Consider the following 25,134-nt stretch of genomic DNA (forward strand, 5'->3'; position numbering starts at 1 on the left):
TGCCCCCATCACCCACCCTGGTCCAGGAGCCCATCAAGGCCAGCTTCCCTGCTGGTCTGTATCTAATTGCTCCTGCCGTTGGCCTGAATGTAACCTTCCCCCTTGGATTTGATCGCCCCAGCCACACCATGCATCTGGCAAGTCCTTGGTTGTGCCAGGCTCCCCCTCCCCAGCCTATGCTTTTTGCCCCTGCTCAGAATAACCTTCCTCCTCCTCGCCCATGCCCATGCCCCTTCATGAAGGCTTATTGCCAGGTGCTTTAGGAACCGCCCCCTCCATCTCTGTCATGGTTAGATTTTCTCTTTCATCCCTGTGCCCACTTCCCATCAACACTGCAGACCCAGTGTCACCAGTCATCCCACTCAGCACGTTGCCGCTTGGGAGGCCCCTCAGCCCTGTGACAGGAGAGCGACGGGACTACTCAGTAGCTGAGCGGTGGCACCTACACCAGCCTCACACTCTTGCCGGTGTGTGTGTGTGTGTGTGTGTGTGTTCATAGAGGCTAGCCTCCTACCCTCAGCTCTGTGACAGTTCCCTGAGGTCATGGAACAGACTTGCTTCTGTGGGGTCCAAGTGGGTCACTCCATAAGTGTTCCTGAGGTGTGCCTTCCTGGAGCCTGTGTTTCTAACAGCAGTCATCTGCAGACTTGTCCACTGGGCTGCAGGACATCTGGATAGTTCCAGCCTCTTCTCCCCGACCTGCTGCTAGCTGCACCCCTGGTCTGCTGGTCCAGACCCACCTAGCCAGGCTGTGCACAGAATTGTGTAGCACTGAGCTTCCAGATGAGTCCTCAGTCTTTGTGGGGAATGAAAGCCCTTCAGACAGTCTTAGCCTCTGTAAGTGTGGTCGTCTGAAAGTGAAATGTCCCACAGCTTCACATAGTTTATATACTTGGGCACCAGCTGGTGGCACTTAGGAAGCCTGAGCCTTGCTGGAGGAGGTGTGCTGGGGGCCAGACCTTGACACTTATCAGTCCCCTTGCCAACAGTAGCTCAGCTCATCCTTGCTACTTCCTATCAGCTGCTGTTGCAAGATGTGGTGCCCAGCCTCTGCCATTCTTTTCTGCCACAATGAACCTTCCCCTTGAAGCTATAAGCTGAAATCAAAAACCCTCTCCAGCCAAGCATGGTGGCACACACCTTTAATTCCAGCACTGGGGAGGCAGAGGTAGAAGGATTGCTGTGAGTTTGAGGCCACCCTGAGACTACATAGTGAATTCCAGGTCAGCCTGGGCCAGAGTGAGACCCTACCTTGTGGCGGGGGGAGGGAAGGACAAACTTTTCCTCCTGTCAGCTGCTTTTGGCCAGATTTTTCCCAGAAATAGTAGGTGCTAAGGTGCTCGGCAGAGCTCTGAGGCGTGATACTGGGCCCATTGGTTGGATTGTGGCAGAACTCCTGCTGGTTGTCTGTGAACCTAGTCAGAAGACTAGGTCATTCCCCTTCCCTCCCTCCCTTAACCATCTTCCGCTTTCTTACCTCCTGCCCTCATTTCTACCTTCCTTCCATTGAGACAGGCTCTCACTGTGTAGCTCAGGTTAGCCTAAAACTCACTATGTAGCTCAAACTGCCCTTGAACTCACAATCTTCCCACCTCATTCTCCTGAGTGCTGGGCTTACACCATGCCTAGCTTGAAACTTCTATCTGCAAACAATAATAAAAATGTCAGTGCTTGCTCTGTAGACCACAGGGCTGCTCTGAGAGCTAAATGCAATGTCTTGTATGACTTGCGTGTTAGATAGCAGACAAGGTGCTATGCTTGTATCCACAGTGGATTATGACTGTAAGACACCCATGCCTGAGGAGCTAGCTCAGTTCTGTGGTTTTTGTCTTCTCATCCCCAGACATATGCCAGGGAGAAATGGAAACATTACTGTTCACAAGCATGCTCATAGCAGTGTTATTCATAGTAGCCCAAAAGTAACAAATAAGCACATATCTGCAGAGTGATGAGTGGGACATTCATGCACAGATGTGATTGGGCTAAAAGGAGGAACGAGACGCTGACATTCTACAACAGGAATGACTTGAAAGCCGTGTGTAAGTGGAGGAAGCCAGTCGCAAAACAGAGCTGTTTTTTGATTCTGTTCCTAGGAGTGCTCAGAATGTAGAGTCATGGTTTCAGGGAGTTGGGAGAAATGGGAAATGGGTGCTGTCGGAGAAAAGAAGAGAGATCTCCTTTTTAAAATTTCTTTTCTGTGTGGTACGGGCACATGCCCTGTGCACATTCAGAGCAGAGGAGGCATCGGGTTTCTGCTCTCTGTAGCCCTTCTTCATGTCCCTGAGACTGGAATCTCTTGCTAAACCTAGACTTGTCTTTGTTTCATTCAACAGTGGGGTTCTAGGCAAGCACCCCATTTTGGGTGGGAGAGGATGCTAGGATTCAACATACTAGGCCAGCACTCTGCTGCTGAGTTATGTCCCCAGCCAAATATAGGAAACACTTGTGAGTTAGAAGTGGGTAACTTTGATGCCATATGGGATATATCCCAATAAAGCTGAGGTGTTTTTTTTTTTTTTTCTCCTTAAAGTCCTATGAGGTAAAATCTTTTGCAAGCTCTAATTTACAGATGAGGGCCAAAGTTTAGGGAGGCCCAAATTCACAAGTGAGGAAGGCAGGAGTTTCCCCCGGGCCAGGTGGTCTTCACTTGGCAGGGAAGGGCATTAGGGTGCATTCTTCCGTTCCAGTGAGCCAGTCACCAGCAGAGAGATTACTAGGCTGTCCATCAAGCCAGAGCCCCACGATGGCAGTCCCAATGAGGCCACATCCCCTGGTGGGGCGGGTTTTCAGCTCTTAGTCATGAGTGTAATGTGGGGCTCAATGCTGTCAAGGGAAGTGGGCTGTTGGGACAGTTCACACGTATAGCCAGGAACCTCCTTTTCGATCAGAACCTCTCAGGGTCTTAAGGCCCCCCAAAATTAGATAGAACCATGTCACCCTCACATTACGGTTGGGGAACCCACAAGTACTTGGGCCCAGAAGCCCCTCCTGGCTCCGGCAGACAGGTTAGGGATTATGCATCTGCCAGGTGGAGGCCATGCCCAGGCTCTTGCTGGACAACATTGGGCCTTTGGTTTATAGCTCTTCATTCTGATGATATCTAGTTAGCCACCTTCCTCTTCCATGCCTTCTGCTTTTAGGTTCCAAACCATTGTTTTGTGACCAAAGTCACAGTGTTTTTGGTTTTGGCCCACAATTTTCTTCTAGGAGTTAGAATTTTAGCTCTTGCCCCATAGGACTTTTATATTAAAAGAAATGGTGCTTAGAAATCATGTTATCCAGAGCTGAGCTTATAGCAAGCCATAGACAAGTGACAGCTGCTTTCATTACTTGTCATTGGTTATGGTTATTTTTTTTTTCAGGAGTTTCTGAGATCTGTTTTTTTTTCTCAATTTTTATTAACATTTTCCATGATTATAAAAAGCATCCCATGGTAATACCCCCCCACTTTCCCCTTTGAAATTCCATTCTCCATCATATTGCCTCCCCTTCTCAATCATTGTACTTACATATATGCAATATCAACCTATTAAGTACCCTCCTCCCTTCCTTTCTCTTCCCTTTATATCCCTTTTTAACTTGCTGGCCTCTGCTACTAAGTATTTTCATTCTCACACAGAAGCCCAATCATCTGTAGCTAGGATCCACATATGAGGGAGAACATATGGCGCTTGGCTTTCTGGGCCTGGGTTACCTCACTTAGTATAAACCTTTCCAGATCCATCCATTTTTCTGCAAATTTCATAACTTCATTTTTCTTTCCTGCTGAGTAGAACTCCATTGTATAAATGTGCCACATCTTCATTATCCACTCATCAGTTGAGGGACATCTAGGCTGGTTCCATTTCCCAGCTATTATAAGTTGAGCAGCAATAAAAAATATTTATTTTTATTTATCTGAGAGAAAGAGAGGAAGACTATGGGTGCATCAGAGACTCTAGCCATTGCAAATGAACTCTAAATGAATCCCTGTACACCTGGTGATTTTCAAGTAAACCTCAGACACATTGAATCTACAGATAAATTTGGCATGCATCTCTAAGAAATGAGCCACTACCTTCTCAAAAGTGGGGGATAGCTTGGGCTGTTGCTAAAAGCCATTGGACCCCTCTAGTCAGTGTGGTAGACTCAGTCCATCTCCATGACTTGGGCCATTTCCAGAGGGTCACTGCTTGTGGCCTGTGGCCGGTGCTGCTGGGGGGGGGGGCAGGGTGCACAGGCTGGGTAGGGCAAGCCCAGAACCTGGTGTCAGGCTCACTTCTGACTTCAGTGTTTCAGAATCTCAGGACTCCTCTTGTTTACCCTCTGCTCAGTGCTTACACATCTGACATCCCCTGGATATCCCAGTGGCTCCTGCAGGTAGCTTCATCCAGAGCACGCTGTGGAGTCACGACTCTAGAGTCTTGCTCCAGACATGGAGGATGTGAGCAGAGGCAAGATTGGAACTCAAGACTTCTGTTAGTATTCTGTTGCATGAGAGCAAATCTTGTGCCTCGCTCCCCGCCCATGGGGCTGTGGAGGAAGTGGCACCTCGTCTGTTGGACTCACAGGGCGGAAACCATGTTCCCCCTCACCCTTTGAGGTATCAGTAGTCCCCTGTTGACCTCATCCTGTGGGTCTGGGGAACTTGTGCTCCACATGGGCACCTGACTGCCCTCCTCTGTCCCCCAATGGTGGGACTTTCTCTCCCTTCTTGGCCCTCCCGCACTTAAGATCCCAATCTGGGCTCTTGGCAGGCCAGTCCTCCCAGGAAACAAGTGTTTAGCATTTGCCATGGAGATGGCTTGGGCCTTTCTTCCTGCAATTTGTTAATTCTAGAAGAATTGTGAAAAATGCATGAGGCCTTCAATGTAATAGATGAGCTGAAAAGCTTGGAAGAAAACCTACTTGTGATAGCAAAGCAGTTGGAAGATGTCTTTGCCCCCGTTTCTCTGTCTCCAGAGAGCTCTGGTTTAGCAGGGCCCTTCTAAGAGAACTTGCGCCTTCATCCCTCCAAAGCTCACCAGCGCCTGCTTGTCAGGTTATTTCCCCCTTGGTTCCATGCACGCTTATTTCCTCCACAAACTTGGCTTAAATTCCTGCTTTGGTGATTTTGGGCCCTCGTTAAAGGTCATTGTCTTGCCAGGCATGGTGGTGCATACCTTTAATCCCAGCACTCAGGAGGCAGAGGTGGGAGGAATGTCATGAGTTCAAGGCCACCCTGAGACTACATAGTTAATTCCAGGTCAGTCTGGGCTAGAGTGAGACCCTACCTTGAAAAACAAAACAAACAAACAAACAAACAAAAAAGCATTGTCTTGGTGATGAGGCCAGCATCAGCTTTGTTTTTCAGTGACCAGTGGATATTCCTGTGGGGCCTGGGGCCTTGAAAGGTGTGTGTCTGTGATGGCCTCAGTTTCTGGGGAGGAGTGAGGCCATCCCTGCACGGTGTGTCTGTCAGCATCCTTAGCGCAGGATGTAGCAAGTGCACGTGACCTTGGTGACACCTGGAGTGCCCCCAGCAAACAGCTGTCCCTCCCGTATAGGACAGCCCTGTGTGACTTTGAAGTGCTGCTACTCAGGTTTCTCCTGTCAGTAGACTTGTGGAATTTGAGGCCATCCTTCAAGGATCTTCAGGGTCAGATACAGTAAGCCCTTGCAGCCCCTGAGAAGCCCAGCGTGAAAGGGGGGCAGCCCAAAGAGCCTGGATGGCCTGATCCTGGCCACATGCTCTTCCCACACGCCAGGTTGCTTCTGGGCAGGGGGAGGCGGGGGAGGCTCTGGAGTTTTAAGGCCTGGTCAAAATCTGAACCTTCTGGCTAGGATTGCGAAGCTGGGAGCCGGGTGTTCAGCCATGCATCTGCTGTCTTTTAGCCCCGTCAGCGGCTGACGGCTGATGTGAGGTATGCTGAGTGGAAGCCTTGGAGCATTAGGACCCGGATGTGTGAACAGGGTGAGGAGGGTTCCCACGTGACAGGCCCTTGGGAAAGCAGACTTAGCTCATTGGATGTGCTCTGGTAAAGGAAGAGTTCTATGGTATGCCTGCCTAGGCTCCTAGGAGAAGGCAAGGCTCAAGTGCTGCTCTTGGGTGAGCGGGGGCTGCAGAGGAGGGATACTGGGCACAGCTGCATGGCTCCAGGGCAGCTCTTCACACATCTGCAGCAAGCCTCTCTGTTTGCCCCAATCTGAGGCAGTGGCAGATCCAGCTGCCTGGCTCTTTCTTTAAGAGCACCAGGTCTGGGCAAGTCGATATGTGGGTCTAAGGGAGAGAGAAGCATTGAAGGGCTGTGTTCTACATTTAGGTTGGTGGCACTGTAGTGGAACCATGGAATCCACTACAGTGGGCACACAGTCACCAGTGAGGGACAGAGGGCATTTCTCAGCTTTCAGCAGACAGGGCAGAGAAGAGCCATGACCTGGAGACAAATTTCAGACAAGAAGTGGATATGAATCTGTTTTTGGAAAGTTTGTAGGGAAAAAGCACCGAGGATTTTTTTTTCTCCCCTGGCCTTTGCTGACCTCAGACTGGAATGTGGGCTGGTGTGTGTTGGAGGGGGGTTGTGCCAGGCTACAGGGTGGCAGTGGGTGAAGGAAGGTGGTGAGTTAATTTCGAAGGGCTCTTAACCAAGTGCCTGGCTGACTGGCTTAATAACAGCAGCTTGCTCCGCTATAGTTCTGGGGCTGAAAATGTAAGGTCAAGGTGCTGGTAGGACTGGTCCCTTCCCAAAGCTGAGGGAGAGTGATCCATGCCTCACACCTGGCTTCCGGTGGCTGCAGGTGCTCCTTGGTGCTCCTTGGCAGGTAGACATCTGCCCTTCCCAGGGCTTCTCATTGTGTGTATCCACATACCTTGCATTTTACGAGTAACCATCCACATGGACCATGACCTTATCCTAACTTGGTCACATTGAAAGACCCAATTTCCAGCTGGGTTCCATTCACATGGACTGGAGAATTAGGGCTTGAGCATTGTTTGGGGGACCCAGTTCAACCTGACATAAGGGAATGGGCCTTCCTTAAGCCCAGCCTTTTCTCTGAGGCTCTCTGTCATTTCTTCAAAATCCCAAAATTTTATCCCTAGAGTCATATCTTGTAAGAGGGGCCAGTCTCATTTTCCATCTGCCAACAAGCTGCTCACCAAAATGACTGGGGTTTCTGTAGTCACCATGCAGTGCCCCCCTCCCCAAGGTAGGGTTTCACGCTAGCCTAGGCTGACCTGGAATTCACTAGGTAGTCTCAGGGTGGCTTTGAACTCACGGCGACCCTCTTCCCTTTGCCTCCCCAGTGCTGGGATGAAAGGTGTGTGCCACCATGCTTGGCTTGCAATGGCTTTTCTGATCCTTGGCCTGTGTCCTAGAAACACTCTGCCTTGCATGCTGTTGAAGTCTGTGATAGGTAATAGCATCTCTGATAGTTAATAACATCTCTCTAGGTCATAGCACCTTTTCTCCCATGTAAGTTATACTTCCTTCCCCAGAATGATGGCAGAGTCCTTAAAAACTGATTTTTGCCCTGGGAAACACTAGGCATTAAGGGGAAGTCCTCCTGAGTGGCAGATTGACGAGATCGGATGCGTTCAAAGTGCTAGGAAGCTTCCCGTGGATCCCAGCGTCGTTAGCCTTCCGCTACACCTCCCCCCCCGCCCCCGCTGCCCAGCCTGGAGTGCAGGGGCTGGGCAGATGCTCCCAGGGGCAGAATCTGCGTTAAGGGGAGATGGGAGGCTTATCCAGGGGCCAGGTGATCGGACCAGAGCATGCTCACTCTTGTGTCCCGAGCTCTGTCTTCTGAATTCAGGCCTTTAACACACTTAGGCCTAAATTCTCACTGTGACCGCTGTCAGATGGCCAGTCTCTGTGCTTCTTCCTCAGAAGACTGGTCACTTTGTCCCAGTATTTTCCAGCAAGACCTCAGAGCCTGTTTCTGACTGGACAGACTCAGGGTCACGTGTCTTCTTCTGAGCCAGCAGAAGCCCTGATTGGCCTTTACAAAGTCATGTGATGGGATGGAGGCAAGAGAGGGGCTGATGCTTGTAGGACTCAAGGGGAAAAAAAACCCAACTCACTACTGCCCTTGTTTTACCACCCACTTCCCTTCTACTTATAAGTGGGCTTTTCTTTCAGGAGTACATAGACGCCCACCCCGAGACCATCATCCTGGACCCCCTCCCTGCCATCAGGACCTTGCTCGACCGCTCCAAGTCCTATGAGCTCATCCGCAAGATCGAGGCCTACATGAAAGGTATGGAGGTGTGTCTCGCTCTCTTGGGACATCGTGGTCCCAGGTTGTCACTGAGAAGGGCGGAAGCAAGGATCTTGTCTTGTTAAGCACTCTGGCATGGGAAGCAGCTGCGCTCCATGGAAAAGCAGTTCTTGGAGGATCTTTGTTCTCCTTTGCAACCAGAGTTAAGAAACAAGAGCCTCAGAAGCTCTTGGGGAGAGTCATTCTGACGGCTGCCAGAGGTTTTGTTTTGCTGTGCTGAACCCCTGGAGGTGATGAGGTATCCTGATAACACCGTGGCCAGGGAGCCGGAGTGTGTGTAGAGCCGCTGAGGCGGCGGGCAGGCGAGTGGAGTTGTGTAACGGGGTGAAGGAGACAAACAGAAAACAGGGAGACTTGCAAGGCTGCTGCCGGACTTGGCTCCTCCCTCAGCCAGGGAGCTTCTGCCAGCTCTGGCTCTGGTCCCCAAGTCCTTGTCTCCCCATCCTGCCCCACCAGGGCAGCCATAGGGAAGTACAGTTTGTCTTTTCAGAGTGTCTATTTATGTGAGATGGACTGGAAAGATGCGTCTGAATAGTAACCTCCTAGTCATCTTTGCCTGCGGCCGCATATGGAGTCCCTGTTGGCAGAAGAGCCCCTGCCACACAGGCTGCTTGTGGCATTGGCTACCTTGAGCTGCCCAGGGTAGTTCTTTCCTGTGCCAGTGGGACCCGTGGGCACAGTTTTGGTCAGCAGGACCAGAGACAGCCCTGGCGATGGTGATGGCAGTGGGGCTGTGAGAACGGGAAGTGCCATGGCACTGACTGGCTTTGGGTGAAGCCTCCTCCTTCATTTCTGTCAGTCAGTGCTCTTCGCTGGACACTGTGATCTGGTCTGTTTTAAGGATGTGTCATTGAGGCTGTGTTAGTCAGCTTTCTGTCACTATAACAGAACACCTGAGACAAACTGTCTTTATAAAGTTTATTCAGTTCACAGTTTGGGAGGCTAATGTCCAAGCAGTATGTGGCAAGGGTCATTTCTTGGCTGCATCATTTCATGGTGGGTGACACCACCAGGAACACATGAGACAAACAGGTGATGACATCTTGAAGCACAAGCAGAGAGGCTTACTCTTTTCAGAACAACACAGAAACTGTCAGGAGGCCCCGGTGACCCCAGGAGCCCCTCCCTGCAAGCCCCATCCCTTAAAAGACCTGTCACCTGTCAATACTGCCACCCTTAGGGCCAAGCCTCCAATGACATTAGCCTTTGGAGGGGAGACAGACTGTCTCCAGTTTGACAGTGGGAAGATGAGCAGACAAGCTGGCCTTACCTAGGGAGTAGCAGCTCCCCAGCATAGGCTCTTCAGTCCCCAGGTCCCAAGCTTATCTTCAGACCCTGCCCGGAATAGTGGTGGCCTCCTGACCTCTTGGAGTAACTTGTCCTGGGAGCAGCTGGGTCTGGGCCTGACTCTCTTGGAGGGGTCTAGAGGTTCATTCTGAGGATCACCATCCTGGTGAGGGGCCGAGTGGCACACCCCACCCCCCCATGCAGGAGGGTCATGTTTACATGGACATGCCTTCTTCCTTGGGTCTGGAATCATCATATTCATTTTCAAGATGAGTCCAGGATCCCAGATGAGGAGAAGGGTTCTATGAAGGAAGTCAGCCTCCTTCTGGAATGTGTGTTTCTTGGAAACTGACTGCATGAAGGGTTGGAGAGCAGCATTAAATGTAGGAATCTGGAGGGGCCAGAGGCAGCCCATCTGGACTGGAGCCATTCTTGGATGGGCTATTAGAGCTGGTCTTTCTGACCTCGAGCAGCTTGCTCTTGATTAGTGAATCAGCGATGGAGACAGGGGCTCCATCTTGGGAGTCTGCTGTGGGCCGGAAGTGAGATGCCGCTGACTGGACCTCAGAAGAGCAAGGAGTGCTCCTCAGTGTGTTTGGACCAAGACTGTCCCCGGTGGCCAGAGCTAGGGTTGGGGAAGACCAAGGGTACAGGAGTGGGCAGCGGGGCACGCACAGCTTGGAGAGACGCCAGGTGCTGTGGGACTCCCAGACCATCGGCAGCAAGGTGCTGTGGGGACTTCACTTTGTTTTCAGACTTTGTTGGGGTGCTTGAGCTGGTAGTGAGATGAGGGTGTAGGCAGTCCAAGACAGACACAGCTAGAAACGGCTTCTCATAGCCATTCCCAGTGTCACATGAGGGGCGCCTGGGTCCTGGGCATTTGACAGTGGCCGTGGCCCACACCCAGCACAGGATTGGAGAGTTGGTGACAGTCCCCTGAAGGGGAGGGGCCAGGGAGAAGCCATTCTGTGGGGTCCACTGCCTCCATCCCTGATGTCCAGGAGCTACCCAGGGAGAACAGTTGAGTGAACCCTAAAGCAGGCTTGGCCTGGGCCAGCAGGAAGGGCTGGGGGGTTGTGTGCTGCACCCTGGATTTTCCATATTGTGTCCACCAAGCCAGCCTGTATTCTTCCAGGAGGGCAGTGAGAGGCTGGGACTTCCCAGGCCTTTTCCTGCTGCTAGGGGACTGTCCATGGCAGCGCGGCTGGCAGGGTCCCTGCTGCATCCTGCTCCAGCTCCTCTGCAGATGCAGAGTCCTTTTTGGGGAAGCACTTCTTGATGCACCTGCACCCCCCACGCTGCTCTCCCTTGGAGGCACACAGCCCTCTTTAGACATACTGTAAGTGGCCTCCCTTGAAGCTTTCTCAGATAATTATAGCAATCAGGTGACAGGGCTTCGTGTTGGAAGGAGGGGCTCGAGCCTTTCCCCGCCTGCCAGCACCCTGCCCCCAGACTGAACTTGTTCCCGTTCTCAGAGAACCAACGCAGGCTGCAGGGAAGCCAGACCTGGGGGAGGCTGCAGAGCTGCTTGGCTCCTCCTGGACTCTGTGTGGTCATGTCGCCCCTGCCTCTGTCGTGACCCATGAAGGGGGGGGGGTTCTCCCAGGAATAACGGGAAGGGACCACAGACCAGCATCCCTGCTCAGGTGAGCATCTGTGTCCAGGCAGAACATCTGCTATAGATGGCCTTCCGTCCAGCATCAGGGCAGTAGAGAGGCCTGGGGCCCCAGCGTTCTGTCTCTGCTCAAGCCTTTGTATGGTCAGTGCTTTCTCAGCCCAGCATTCCCAGAGCTCACATCCCCCAGAGCCAGGAGGAGAAACGAGGTTTGTTCTTTCCCTCACACCCTCAGCGTGGAGGTTGCCATGACAGCGGTCCTGAACTGAAATAGGACTTTTCCTTCTCCTGAGGTGTGCAGGCCTGCAGGAGGGACTCGCATCTTCTAAGCGGGGACTTGGACAGCTTTCAGTTCCTCATTCTGGTAGGATGACCCTCCTGGTCCACGCTGGTGACTGAATCAGCCTCACATTCAGATCTGGCTGTTGGGATAGTGAGTAACGAAAAGTGAATAAGCCTTAGTTATCTTTTTTTTATTTATTTATTTGATTTGAGAAAGAGAGAATGGATGCACTGTGGCCTTCAGCACTATAAATGAACTCCAGGCACATGAGCCACCTTGTGCATCTGGCTTACGTGGGTCCTGGGGAATTGAACCTATGTCCTTTGGCTTCGCAGGCAAACACCTTAACCGTTAACCATCTCTCCAGCCCCCTAGTTATCTTTTAAAGAAGCTCCAAAATGCTGTTCCTCATTGGCCAGAATTAACCACATGTCAAGACGTAATGGAGTTGGGGAATGCAGTCCCTGTTCTGGGCAACCACGTGCCCTCTGAAAGCAGGGAGTTGCGTCATCATAGAGGAAGGGCTAGCATGAATTTGGGGGCAGGCTGTCTGCCAGGTCACCATCCAAGATGTGGGTTCCTGTTGTGGGCACTACCTGTTCCATGGGTGAGTGCCATTTGGGATGCCCGTTGCTCATCTGGCTGGTCCCGGTGTGGAGTCAGCCGCGACCTCAGCAGCAGTCCCCTCTGTGCAAGCAGCTTGAGGCCTTGAGCCTGGGGGCTTCACAGTGACCTTCCCGGGACCTAGGCCAGGACTCATTCACAGGACTGCTCTTGGGCGGCAACTGCTTGGTGACGGGCTTGTACGCACACCCATCGCCACCACCCCCCAGGCAGAAGCAAAGGCAGCCCTGCGCCTAGCTCTGCTTCAGAGCGTGAGCAGGAGCTCCCAGAAGCTGGGCGCTGCCTGGGACAGAGGGAGCACGCTGCAGCGACAGAGGGTCATTGCCTTGCATGCCTCTGAAGGGCAACTCTCGCAGGGAAACCCACTGTGCCACACAGGGCAGGGTCCAGAAACGCAGGCCTGGCTGTGCTGTGGCAGGCCAAGTCATTCTGTCCACAGCTCCAGGCATCTCTCACATGGGCTGAAACCCCATGTGTGACTGACTGACTGACTGAGGCTGTCCTTTCTCCAGCAATAGCGGACGTGAAGGGTCTCAGGCCAAGAGCAGAAAGCTCCTTTAGGACTTGAGGACACTCGGGTAAGGGTAGCTCTCTGCTTTCTTCCAGAATCTCCCCCATGAGGCAAGGAAGGTGACAGATGGCCTGTCCCAAGCGCTGCCTCCCCAGGGAGGCGTGTGCACAGCACAGAGCGCACTGCTTTCTCTGCCTGTGGCTTTATGGGGACTTATTCACAGCTCCTCTTGGAGGAGCTTTGGAAGCTGGCTTGTAGTTGAGTAATTCAGACACCAAGTGAAGAGAAAAAAAGAACACTCCTTAGAGGCCCTGAGAAGTGGTTCCTTGAAGATAGAGTGAGTGTTGGGGTGAGGGTGGGGTCTGTCCACTCTTGGCGAGCTACAGAGGAACGTGGTGGGAGGGCCTCTGACTCCTTGCCCTGCGTCATCGCCTGTCTCTGAGCCATGTTCAGGCTGCCACTGAGCCTCCAGTGTGCCCGCACTAGGGTGGCACTTTGTCAGATGATCCCATGAGGACGGTTTCATTGCTGCATTCATCGTAGAGATGAGTGGCTCAGGGCCCCAGGACTGCCGGGGACAGGTCTGGGTAGGACCCGGCACCATCTGGGTGGCTCTTAGCCAGGACTCCCGAGCCTGGCTCCTAACCCCTGAGCATTCTGTGTCTTGCCCTGCCCTCCCCACAACTCTGTGGCTAACGGGGATGAAGCCACGCGGCTGTGCTGCGTGTGAGCTAATGATCTGAGCTATCCTCCATCTGATGCAGCGCTGCCGGCTGGCATTGCTCCCAGGGGTCTCCGACAGCGACACTGGCCTGAGAAGCTCCTCGGTGGCTACTTGCTGCTCTGATTCACGTGGTTGCCAGACCTCTGTACCATGTGCTTATCTGCACAAAAGCCCGAGGTCTTTGCAAGGGAGCAGCACACTGTCACAGGGCAGGGCCTTGTCACTGGTATAGACCTAGGTGGTATCTCAGCCCCTGCCTGTAGCCTGGCCACCCATCTGTAAGAGCATTGCCACCACCGTGGCCCAGCCAAGGCCAGAGCAGGTGGCCCTGGGTCATGACCCAAGAGCAAATCTGTGGCACAAGTTCATTTTATGCCGTCTCTTCTCCACAGCAACCCAGGCAGGCGCCTGCTTTCAGGCGAGGGAGGGCGCTGTGGAGCGAGCTCCCTGTGAGCCCACAGGCACTCCCAGGGGATGCATGCCAGCTGTGAGCATGTCAGGAGGTCTGTAAGCCCTGGAGCCTTTAGGAGCCCCCTGTCGTCACCTCATATGCAGGTCGGTGATCTTACCACACCCAGGATGAAATTGACTTGTGGACACTGGGACCAGCCAGCCCTAGCAAGCAGTATATTGACCTCTCACCCAGCAGTGGCCAATTTCCAACAGGAACCACAGCCTGGGAGAAAATCAGCGGCCTGTTGTGGTTTCAAAGCTGGAGTGAGGCTCTCTCCCGGGGGACGCCACCCTAGCTCCCTTTCCTTACGTCTGCTCGGCAGTAGCGGCTTTAGTCTGCCCACCTCCGTGCCCTCCGCTCCCTCACGGTGGGGCTGCCTCGCCTCTGGCTCCCAGACAAAGGCCACAAATGGGGCCCAGGGCCAGGAGACGCCTGCACTATCAGCAGGGCCCCCTCTCTGTGGGGAATTCTGTGTCTCCCTTCTTTACTCTGCAATTCAGGCGCAGACCTCGGGCATCCCATGCTGAGATGAGGCCCTTTCGGGCCCTGGAGGCCCAGGCCCTGCTGGCTGAGCTCCCGCAGCGTCAAGTCCTGAATGCTACTGAGGGCAGAGCTTCCTAGAGCATTGCCTCAGTCTGCTGGAGCCACCTGTCCTTTCCTGCCTCCTGGCCCTGCCTGTGCCTTATCAGGCCTATAGGCCAACTTGGGGGTGTGTGTCCATGGCATCTGTCCACTGGTTGCGGCAGAGGCCAAGGCCTTCAGGGGAGGGGTGATGTAGAGCAGACCCCAGCCTCTCACTGTGCCTCCCTTCTGTGCCGAGAGTGTCCCAGAGGGCCGTAGCCTGCTGCCCGCAGCAGAGGCAGTGTTCCTCTACAGCCTCTAGGTCCCCCTTCCTTCAAGGGCCCTCCCCTATGTGGATGGAGGCCTCACTCTACCCGGCCTCTTGCAGTGCCCTCATGAATGTGCATCCCAAAGCCTGGGTTCAGATCCGAGCCCCAGCCACATGTCCATTGAAGTGGAACATTTAACTGTACCAAGCCTCAGCTTTCTAATCTGTAAAATGGGGGGGTGATGATAGTGTCCCCTTTGTCACTGTGTCAGAAATGTTGGGGTTTGTTCTTGTGCCACAGGACTTCTCAGGGCCTTAATGCAGTAGTGTGGCTCTTTGGTCCAGGGTAGGCGTGGGAGAAGGGAGTATCCCTAGGACTTCCTAGCCAACTAGTCTAACCAAACTGGTGAGCTCCAAGTTCCGAGAGACTCTTAGCAAAAGGAATGGGTGAAGAAGACCCCTGACCCGCACGTGCACACACATGCATCTGAGTGTGTGTACACATGGGCGTACATGCCACACCACACACACATGGACACAATAGCACAGTTCCGCCAGCGTAAGCATCACCTTCTCGCTGCTTTCGGGACCCGCCTTCCCAGAAAGAGCAGGCCAATCACTAGTTTTTAGATGTTTTGGAAATGAAAAGGTCTGGGGGGAGTTGAAGCAGAGGGGCCGAGCCCCGGAGGACCTGGAGGGGCTGTAACTCAGTAGGGACAGCTGCCTCCAAGCTAATCCACTTTTCCAGCAGCTGGTTGAGGCTCAGGAATGTGTGTCTCCCCGTCCAGGGTCTGTCTCCGCTGCTTCTGGGCTGTGAACATTCCAAGCGCAAATGGCTGTCTGGCCCCACACGACGGGGCGGGAGGGGTCACCAGTCACTTGGGAGGAAAGCCTGTCACCCAGCTGACCACAGCATGCGTCACCCAGCCACACTGGCCCCTGCTGCAGAGTGCCGCCCCGTGACGTGACGTGACATTTGGTCCCTGCCCCGGGTTGCACGGTGGCTCCTTGGCCTCTAGAATCTTCCCATGACCACTCCCTAAAGCCGGTGAGCTGAGCGAGGACCTGACCTTCAGGGAGGGAAGCGTGGAGCAAGACTGTGGGGCTTCTGAGCCTTCCGGGAGCTGAGTAGCAGCTGTGCCATGGACAGACTCCCCCCTTCTCCCCCAGAGTGGCTCCCCATAACCCAGTCAAGTTGTCCTCTTGAGAACCCATAGCAGTCGGGTATGGCAAATGCTTACCTGTTGCCGGGTAATGAATGGCAGCCAGCTGGGCTGTTTGCCACAGCCCTATTCTTGTTCCCGAGCCACGAGGGGCTCGCAGCTCAGCTTGATTTCAGCTGTGCCCAGTGCTCCTCCAGAGGCCCCAGGGAAGCAGCAGCCTCCCAGCATGTTCTTAGGGGCAGACAGAGGCTTCTTGTTTTGGCTGGCTTTCAGCTCCCCCTTTCAAGCCACAGTTCACCCTTGTGCTCAGGGCCTCTGACCTCCTTTTCAGGAAAGACGCCCCGCCCTGTCATGGAGTCATTCCCCACATAGGTCACCAGCCTAAAAGAACCAACCCAACCATAGGGCAAAAGCTGTCACATACACAGTCCATCCATCACACCAGGTACTGGGGACAGTGAGTCTTGGGGGGTCTTATGTCCTTGTCCTGGTACCTGGGTTAAGCATCCTGGGGCATGTGGCCCAACCTCTCCTGGGTGTTGTCTTTTCCCAGCAGACCCTCATGTTCTGTCCTCCAGCCTTTTCCACTTTCCAGCCCCCCTTCCTGAGCCCTGCTTTCAATTATGGAGTTCTGTCTGTCTGGAATCTTTTCAGTCCTCTTGACTAGCTCCAACTTTGGGCTTTGTCTCAGGCCACCTCCTCTGCTACTTACTATCCCTCTGGGCCGCCTCAAGGTCTTCTGCCGGCCCCCAGACCCACTGCCTTTTCTGGTAAATGGTCTCTTCTCTACCCGACCTCGAGGTCTCTTGACCTCTTTGGGATGTGGTGTTGTGCTCAATAAACAGTAACCAGGTCTGGGAGAAGGAGAGGTGCCGGCACAGTCTCTGAGGCAGAAGTTCCTGAGACCACTGGTCTGAGGTGGGGAGGGAGCCATGGGTCGCAGACAGGCATGACCCTGACCATGTGGGGACTGCTCGTGAGGTGTATTAGCAGCTGGCTAGAGGCAGGGCACCTTTCCAGGAGGAAAGGGGCTTGGCTGTTCTGCAGGGGAACTCCAGCTGTTCTGCAGGGGAACTCCATGCCAGTTCCCAAGGAGCCAGGAATGCTTCCACACGGCCTGTGGAGGAAGGTAGTAGGCTGCTATGTTGGGGAGAAGATGCTAAGGGCCTGGTGAGCTGGTCGTGGGCAGGAGTAGGGGATGGAGGTTAGCATCTGTCCCTTTGGCAACAGACAGCATGTCTTCCTGTGCCATGGATACTGGAGAAGGGCAAGCCGTATTGGTGACATGTCCCAAACTTTCAGGGGCAAAATGGTGCTCTGGTGTTCTAGGGGCCAGCTGAGGGCATCTGTGGCTACCAAGAAGCCCTACAAAGGAGAGGCCTTGTAGGGAACCAGCACATGAGCCACCAGCCTCGCTCATATTCTGAGACATTAGTAAGAGGACTCCAGGTCAATAGGCAGAGAAGAGAGGGATCCTTTCTGGCACAGGTACCCTGCCTCTCGAGTCCTCATTCTTTTTCTGGGGTACTGCAGGACCTCGCTTCTAATGCTCATGGGGTGGCTCCAGTTCCTAGCAAGCCCTCCAGACCCCTGCATGGGTCTAGAATGGACTCAGGGTCCTTGGGGGGAGAACTCAGTGAACAAGGAAGTGGCAAACTGGGCTCCAGCTGGTCAGAGCAGCAAAGCCTTACCTCAGATGCTCTGTGTACCTCTGCCTAGCATGGTACCCAAAACCCACTTATTCCTCACAGCAACTCCCATCAGAGGTGATATTGTTCAACCCACATTGCAGGTGAGGGAACTGAGGCATAGAGAGGTGAAGTGGCCACCGTAGGGCGAGGCACTGGGCTCAGGATTAAAACTTAGCACCTGGCTGCTTGAGCTGCTGTCTCAGCTCCGACCTGAGGCTGATGTTCGAGAAGCTTCCAGAGTCAGGCTCCCTTCTCCCATTCCTAGGCATGCTGCCTTCAGGGCCTGGGACTGTTAGGGTGTACCAAACACAACAGGACATGATAGTTCAGTTTCACATCACCCAGGACTAAAGATACATGGGGTGATGTCACTGCCATCCAATTGTTGCCACCCTTTGAAGCAACACAAACCCAAGCCCTCTCAGTGTCGCCAGGTCCCTGCCCCAGAGGGCCCCTTGGGCTCAGAAGGATGAGTCATTGTCCTGAGTGCGGGAGGAATCGTTCCAGTCCCGGTAGGTCTTCAGGGAGGCACTCTGTGTCCTGTCTAGAGGGGCAGGAGTGGTGACGCTGACTCACAGGGGCAGCATGGGTGGACAGCTGCTGTCGGGGAAGGCCATGAGATCCACTGTGTCCGGATGCCTGGCACCTTTCCAGCCAGGCAGAACGGGTTCCATGTTGCTGTTGGTGTTAGCCGCTGAGGACTTGTTGATTCTTCCACCCACCCACCCCCAGGCCCCACAGTGGCCACCATCTCCTGGCTAGTCTGCAACGGCTTCCCATCCCGCACAGCTCTGACTTACGGACGTTGCTGGGCACCTCCCATACCGTCACCACCAAAATGTTATAATGCCATGCAGGTTGTTTTCAGCACTGCTCTATGCTGAGAGCAGTTTGCCTGGACACACAGTCTTTCCCTGTCCAGAATTCAAGAGTGTTTGGCTCCTGCCCCTAAACAGCAGTGGGGGGAAGAGACTGGACAGCTTGGCCCGAGCTCATGAACTGGCCCACCACCGTCCAGCCTAAGTCTGTGCCGGGGCTGCTCTGTGCCAACAGCGCCACTTGGTGGCCAGGTGTGGGATTGCATGATACTTCTTTTCGTGTTTATCTTTGAGCTTTCCCCACTCTTCCCAGTGCTAGCAGTTCCTAGTCCATATGTCACTCCCCACTTTCCTCAGTGCTAACAGTTCCTGGTCCATATGTCACTTGGTCTTCATGTATGTATAATTGTCAAAGAGAGGGTTCTTACTGATGCCTGCCTTCTGCCAAGTAACCTCTACGTGGTTGCTTAATCCCAAACATTGTAGGCATTTAATAGGATTCAAAAGAGGAACAACAGGCCGGGCATGGTGGTGCACACCTTTATTCTCAGCACTTGGGAGGCAGAGGTAGGAGGATTGCTGTGACTTCGAGGCCACCCTGAGACTACATAGTAAATACCAGGTCAGCCTAAGCTAGAGTGAAACCCTACCTTGAGAAAAAAAAAAAGGAACAACAAATAGGATGGAGCCAGAATTAGGAGAGGAGGAAGGTGACTGTCAGCAAAAGATGCTGGGCAAGCCAGTAGGGAGGTGGCCTCATGGGACAGCTTGTTCCCTAGAGCCCTGGGGAAGAGGTGGGACTCAGTGATGCTTGGAACACGGAGAGCCATGCAGCCTGGAGCCAGGGTGTGTCTGAATACTGCACTACCCACAAGGCCTTGATCAGCAGAAACTTACTCTCTTGCGTGAGGGGGGCAGAAGTCTAGAAGCCGAGTCTGGGCAGGTGGGCAGAGCTGCTTTCTTCTTGGGCCTTTCTCCTTGGCTGGTGGGCGGCCACCTTCTCCCCGGGTCTCTACAGGGTCTGTGTGTGTTGTTGTCCTTATTCATTCATTCTCTTTTGGTACTAGGGGTTGAACCTAGCTCAGGATAGCAAGTGCTCTATCAATGGGTACCCCAACTCTTTATATAATTTTTTAAAAAATTCTTTCACTTGGGCTGGAGAGATGGCTTAGCGGTTAAGCGCTTGCCTGAGAAGCCTAAGGACCCCGGTTCGAGGCTCAATTCCCCAGGACCCACATTAGCCAGATGCACAAGGGGGCGCACGCGTCTGGAGTTCGTTCGCAGGGGCTGGAAGCCCTGGCGCGCCCATTCTCTCCCTCTTTTCTCTATCTGCCTCTTTCTCTCTCTCTGACGCTCTCAAATAACTAAATAAAAATAAACAAAATTAAAAAAAAATTCTTTCACTTTATTTTATTTGTCAGCAGAGAGAGAGAAGAGAAACAGAGAATGGGTACACCGTGGCCTCTAGACACAGCAAACAAATTCTAGACACTTTGTGCATCTGACTTGGGTACTGGGGAATCAAACTCAGGTTACTAGGGTTTACAGAAAAGTGCCTTCACCATGGGACCATCTCTCCAGGCCCTCCTCCTTTTTATATACTTTTTTAAAATTTCAAGGCAGGGTCTCTAAATTGCCCGGGTTGGCCTTGAACTTGCAACTCTGAGATCAGCTCTCATCTCTTCTGAGAAGGATACCGGTCCTGTTGGATCAGCATCTACCCTTATAGCATCATTTTACCTTGACACCTCATTAAAGAACCTTTGTTCCCTAGATAAGGGAACCCAGAAGACTAGGACTTGAGCATGAACTTTGGAAGACAGTTCACCCTATCATAGGAAAGTACACAGGACCAGGTTAGGAAGGCCAGCAGTGGCTTTGTCCTTCACTTGGGGGCTGGCCGTAGTCCTTGAATGTAACGTTATCAGGATGCAGAGCTTTAGGAAATGAGCTGGGGGTCAACAGCTTTTGGGAGCCTGGAGTGGCTGGGGGATGCCAGGGATCCAGGGGAATAGTAGCCTGAGAGAGAGAAGGCAGCTGTGAGGGGTGGTCCCAGGGAGAGACTGTGATGACAAACTCCAGAAGCACATCAGGGCATGGGCACAAGTCCCAGGGCAGTGGTGGTCTTATTGGTGTCCTAGTGTGGTCCTGGTTGGGCAGGGGTTAGAGCTCCCAAGGTCCCCTCCCTGGAAACAAGGCTGGTTCAAGTTCTGTTGTTTCCAGATGCCCCACCAGGGCATGGCCTCACTGTGTCCTGCAGCAGCCCGGGAGGTCAGCAGCATTACTGTCTCATCTCATAGATGAGAAAGGTCTGATACAAGCACTGGTGGCCTGGCTGGTGGCATAGGTGGCAGTGACGGCTGACTCTGGGGCCTCAGGTAATCCTCACTGTCTCTGTCGCAGTCCGCTTGCTGAGCCCTCCTCCCACATGAGGGCTTTAGCCCTCAGCGTCCCCTGCCCGAGCATCTGACACGGTGGCAGTGCTGAGTTCATCTTGCCCATTGTCCCGCTCCATGGTGCGTGGTGGCATTTGATCCACGCTGAGAACTTCATCCATCCTCCACCCCCCGCCCCCACACTGCTGCTGACATGTGACAGTGCAGGCATATCCAGTCCTTGATGTGCACTTACCATGATGTCAGCCTGGCAGCTTTCCTGGTGCCTGCTGAAAGGTGACACCCCCCCCAAGTGAGGCACCAGGCCCTGCAAACTAGGTGGAAGGGTCAGCTATACCCCTAACAGTTTACTTCTTGCTCAATAAAAAGGGTCTGAAGCAAAGATGGTGAGTTGTAAACCCATGGTCCTTTAATCATGTCATCAATGGCTAATGGAGAGGGGAGGCAGTCCTTAGAACCAGGTACTGTTCTTGTCCTGACCTTTCAGTGGGGAAACTGAGTCCCATGGAGGTGAAGTGATGTGGAGGGCGTCACACGGTAAAGAAAATCTGGAGCTGGGAGGCCTGGGACCTGCAGGGCGCCCAGTGACATGGAGGTGAGGCCAGCATTGGCATCGCTGCTCTCCAGAGGGTCAGCATATGGCTGGCACAGCCAGAAGGGCCCCCCACCCCATCCCGCGGGTCACCGAGTCACCGCAGCGGGGCTGCTCAGTGAAGCCATCCAACCAGGGAGGCGGCTTGGGGGAAAAGCATGAGTTGCCCACGCCAAGAGGGGGCCAGGAGACGCTCGCAAGCCTGAAGGACCGGTAAGCACGCCACACGCTCACACGTGCACACTCAAGCACGCACGCCACAGGGCCTGAAAAGGCAAGTGTTGGTTCCACCCAACTCTTACATTCAGAGGACTTGGTGAGAACCTGGATCCTGCTGCCCCCTCTTCCTGCACATTGAACACAATGGGCCCCTCACCACCCCTCTTGAATAAGGCGGCTTCCTGCCATACAGCCGAGCCCCTGGGAACAGGGAGGGGCAGAGAGAGCGGAGCTGAGCCGCACTCCGAGAGGCCTTGGCTGAGGCATACAGCTGGGCTTGGGCCTGTGGGAACCTGCCTTTCTACGTGCACCCATGCGCCGCTCCCTCAGGGAAGGGGAGATGGGAGCCTCGCCTGGTGTGTGGGTGACGTGTGTGGTGGTCCGTCTGAGGGAGTATAACCGTGATCATATTCCATCCTGCTGAAATGTGGTGGGTGGGTGCCCAGCCCTCCCTGGCCAAGCCCCAGCCAGGTTGCAGGTGGCCCCCTTCTGCAGAGCCCATCCCTAGCCTTTCCAACGGTGCAGTTAGGAGTGACAGCCCGAGCCATGAGTGGCAGCACTGCTTTCCTGGGGGCCGGGGGGACTCCGTTCCGCCAGGTGAAAATGCCGGTCACCTGCTCACTCCTGGCTCTGCCCTCAGCACGTGGGGAGGGAGGCATTGGTGTGCCCCTACTGCCTTCACTTTCCTTTCTGGGAGCAGCTGGTATCCTAGGGCAAGCTCGCTGTGCCCCGGACTGGGATGGGAACAGAGCTCCGGGCCCCGCTCGCTGTTCCCAGAGCAGGTGACGGGTACCTGCCATGGTACGGATTGAATTCCATGGTGCACCTTCTCCGTCGTGGGTGCCACAGCTCCTGCAGAAGGCCAAGCACCGCGAGGCTGTGTGGCTGGCCCAGGGCCAGGAAATGGTTGGAACACGCACCCCAGTCTCCAGGCCGAAGTCCAGGGCTCTCTCTGCTCCTGGTAACATATTGCACACCTTGCTCTGAGCCCCTGGGCTAGCCTCACTCCCTGCTGGGCTGTGTGGTCACTGGGTGATCATAGTGGGGGATGGGATTACCTACCACGGTGCACACCCCTCCCTTCATGAAAGCACTGCCAAGGTCAGCAAGGGGCTGCAGAGGGCGTGGTCATTTATTATGAGGGCCACAGCCAAATACCACAATCCTTTGCGGACGCATGTAGCAAGGGCTATTGAAATCATAATACATATGGACCCCAAACTTCTAGGACCTGAGCCTGTGCAAGCAGTTCACCATAGGTGAAAACCCATGTGCACAGAGAGGGTCTTTGAAAGTTAGCTGCAACAGAGAAGGGTTGATATCACCGTCCTGGGGAAATGTCACCAGCCATGTGGCCAGGAGATGCAGGGTCATAATGAAACACAGATGGTGGCGGTGTTCAGTAAAAGCAGAAGCAAAACACAAAAATTCACTTACCAAAGTAAACTAGTGGGATGAGGACCAAAAGACCACGAGGGAAGCCACGGATGGCGCTGTCAGCCTTGCACCTGGACAGGTGTCATGCTCTGCGGAGTGGGCCATGGACACGTGGCCATGGTTCAAAACCTGCCTGCTCTCCTGTGAGTCCCTCCAGCTGGGTGCTGGCTTCGTGACAGGCCTCTAATAGCCCATGTTGCAGACATGCAAAGTCATTCACCAAAGGTTTCAGAGAGTGCGTGGGTCGGCCCAGGGTCAGTGTCAGCACGGCCGCTTCAGAGCTGCACCTCGGCAGCGGTGGGCTCTTCTTCCCTGCCCGCTGTCTCACATCCACCTGCTGTTGCCCGTTGGTCTTTCTCTTTTCCAGCTAGTTCTGTCGCAGCCGCCCACCATCATGAGAGAGAGGCTTTCTGCAGAACGGACAGGACAGTCTGTGTGACCTTGTTCTGGTCCTCATGGCAACTTGTGTGTGGCCTCGGATAGTTCTTTTCTTCTCTGTGTGGACTTGGGAAAGCGTGAGGTCAGGGCCTGCTCCTCGCCAAGGGCCTCCAGCCTCAAGCTGCCTGACCTGGGGCAGCAGAGCAGGAAGCTGGGAGCCTCATAGTTTCCCAGGGGCTGATGTCACCGCTCTTAGAAGAGCACAGCCCACCATCTGACCCCCCAAAAAGCCCCTTTCGAAGGGAGGAGGGTACTTCTAAGTTGATATTGTATATATATACGTACAATGATTGTGATGGGGAGGTAATATGATGGAGAATGGAATTTCAAAGGGGAAAGTGTGGGGGGAAGGGAGGGAATTAACATGGGATTTTTTTTTATAATCGTGGAAAATGCTAATAAAAAATTTTTTAAAAAGCCCCTTTCCAAATCCCATCCATAAATAAGGATGGTGGATAAATGAGCAACAGTAGCCTCTCTCCAGGAGCCAGAAATAGCCTGCCAGGCTAGCAGCACTGACTTCCTGAAAGATCCCTTATCCCGTCCGTCATGTCATGGCCAGAGGAGTCTGCTAGCCTCCCCTCACAGGCAGCTGCTGCTGCTCGATCGAGGCTGTGGGGTTGCACTGTCCTCCCAGCCAGAAGGCGGCTGAGGCACTGGCCCCGTTACTGTCTCCCATTTCGTACGGAGACCTCTGCGTCCACCTGCTGGGACTGATCCCAGAGCCTGTGGAAGCAGATTGTCACAGGACATGTGTCCTGACAGCAGCATGTTGGGCCTTGTCACTGTCTGTCTTATCTGCCCAGAAGGCACTTGCCCCAAAGCTGCGGCCCATCCGCTCACCTCCGGGTCTCCACCCAACAGGGCCCTCCATCGTCACGTTGGTCATCGTACACCCCACCTCCACCAGGGCCTCTGGCACTCCTCTCACCTGCGCGTTTCCCTGCCAGCCCTCCAGCTGTCTGCTTAACATTTCAGTATCTGGGCACCTCTCACTGGACTTCTTGTTGCATCTCTGGCTCTCAGAGATTAGTAAAGGCACATTTGCTGCTGGTGGTGGTAGCTGGCTGTTCGTATTTTGGTTTAACAGGAATAGTTTCCACTTCATTGATTTCACAGGCATTGGCATGATTCTGGCCCAAGCCACACACAGGCTGTGGTTAGTTGTCCCAAGATGCCACAGTAGGCCAGGCTCTGAGCCAGGGTGGTCTGTGGTCGCTCTCACGCTGCTCTGTGGGCTCCAGGCTGCCTTTGCCCAAAGCTGTCCCCATGGTGGTGAGTTGGCGGCCAGGTCTGGGCTTATGATGGCAGCCCCTCCTGGCCATGGGATTTGGCCATCCCAAAGTCCCCCTTCCCCATGTGAGACGGGGATCCGCAGCTCAGGGTGTGGGCAGCCAGCTCCAAGGTCAGATACAGGGACAAGAGCGCTACTAGCAGGGAGACACGCCCTTCTCTCTTTGCCTCACTCCCACTCAGGCTTCCTGCTTAACCCACCAGCGATTCCTGAGGGTCTGGCCCAGTGCCTGCTGGCTGTGTCCTGTTGGTTGGAGAGTCTTGTCTCATGTTCATCTGGACTCGGGCAGCGGGGGGCGGGGGGGGGAGAGGGGATAGACTCTGCTTGTTGTCTCTCTGCCCTCACCTGGGGCCCACCAGGGGTGGAAAATTTCCCCTCTGTCTATTGTTGATATTTTTGCTACAAAGAGTGCTCGGTTTTGTCAAATGCTTTTCCATGCCTGTTGAGATGATTGTGTGGTTTTGCCCTTTATTCTATTATAGTGTCCCCCTTATCCACAGGGATGCCTTATGCTTCAGAGG

General features: G+C 53.9%; 1 protein-coding gene across 1 annotated transcript in view; it reads left to right on the forward strand.

Moving 5' to 3' along the window:
- The window catches only part of Itpk1 (inositol-tetrakisphosphate 1-kinase), a 144,187-nt gene that overhangs the window by 95,745 nt on the left and 23,308 nt on the right, over nt 1-25,134 (forward strand). Inside the window, exon 4 of the mRNA XM_004649325.2 lies at nt 8,100-8,217. Coding sequence (XP_004649382.1) covers nt 8,100-8,217 — 118 coding nt within the window. The remainder of the gene's footprint in view (nt 1-8,099; nt 8,218-25,134) is intronic.

This window comes from Jaculus jaculus, chromosome 7 (genome assembly GCF_020740685.1).
Source record: "Jaculus jaculus isolate mJacJac1 chromosome 7, mJacJac1.mat.Y.cur, whole genome shotgun sequence".
Lineage (NCBI taxonomy): Eukaryota > Metazoa > Chordata > Mammalia > Rodentia > Dipodidae > Jaculus > Jaculus jaculus.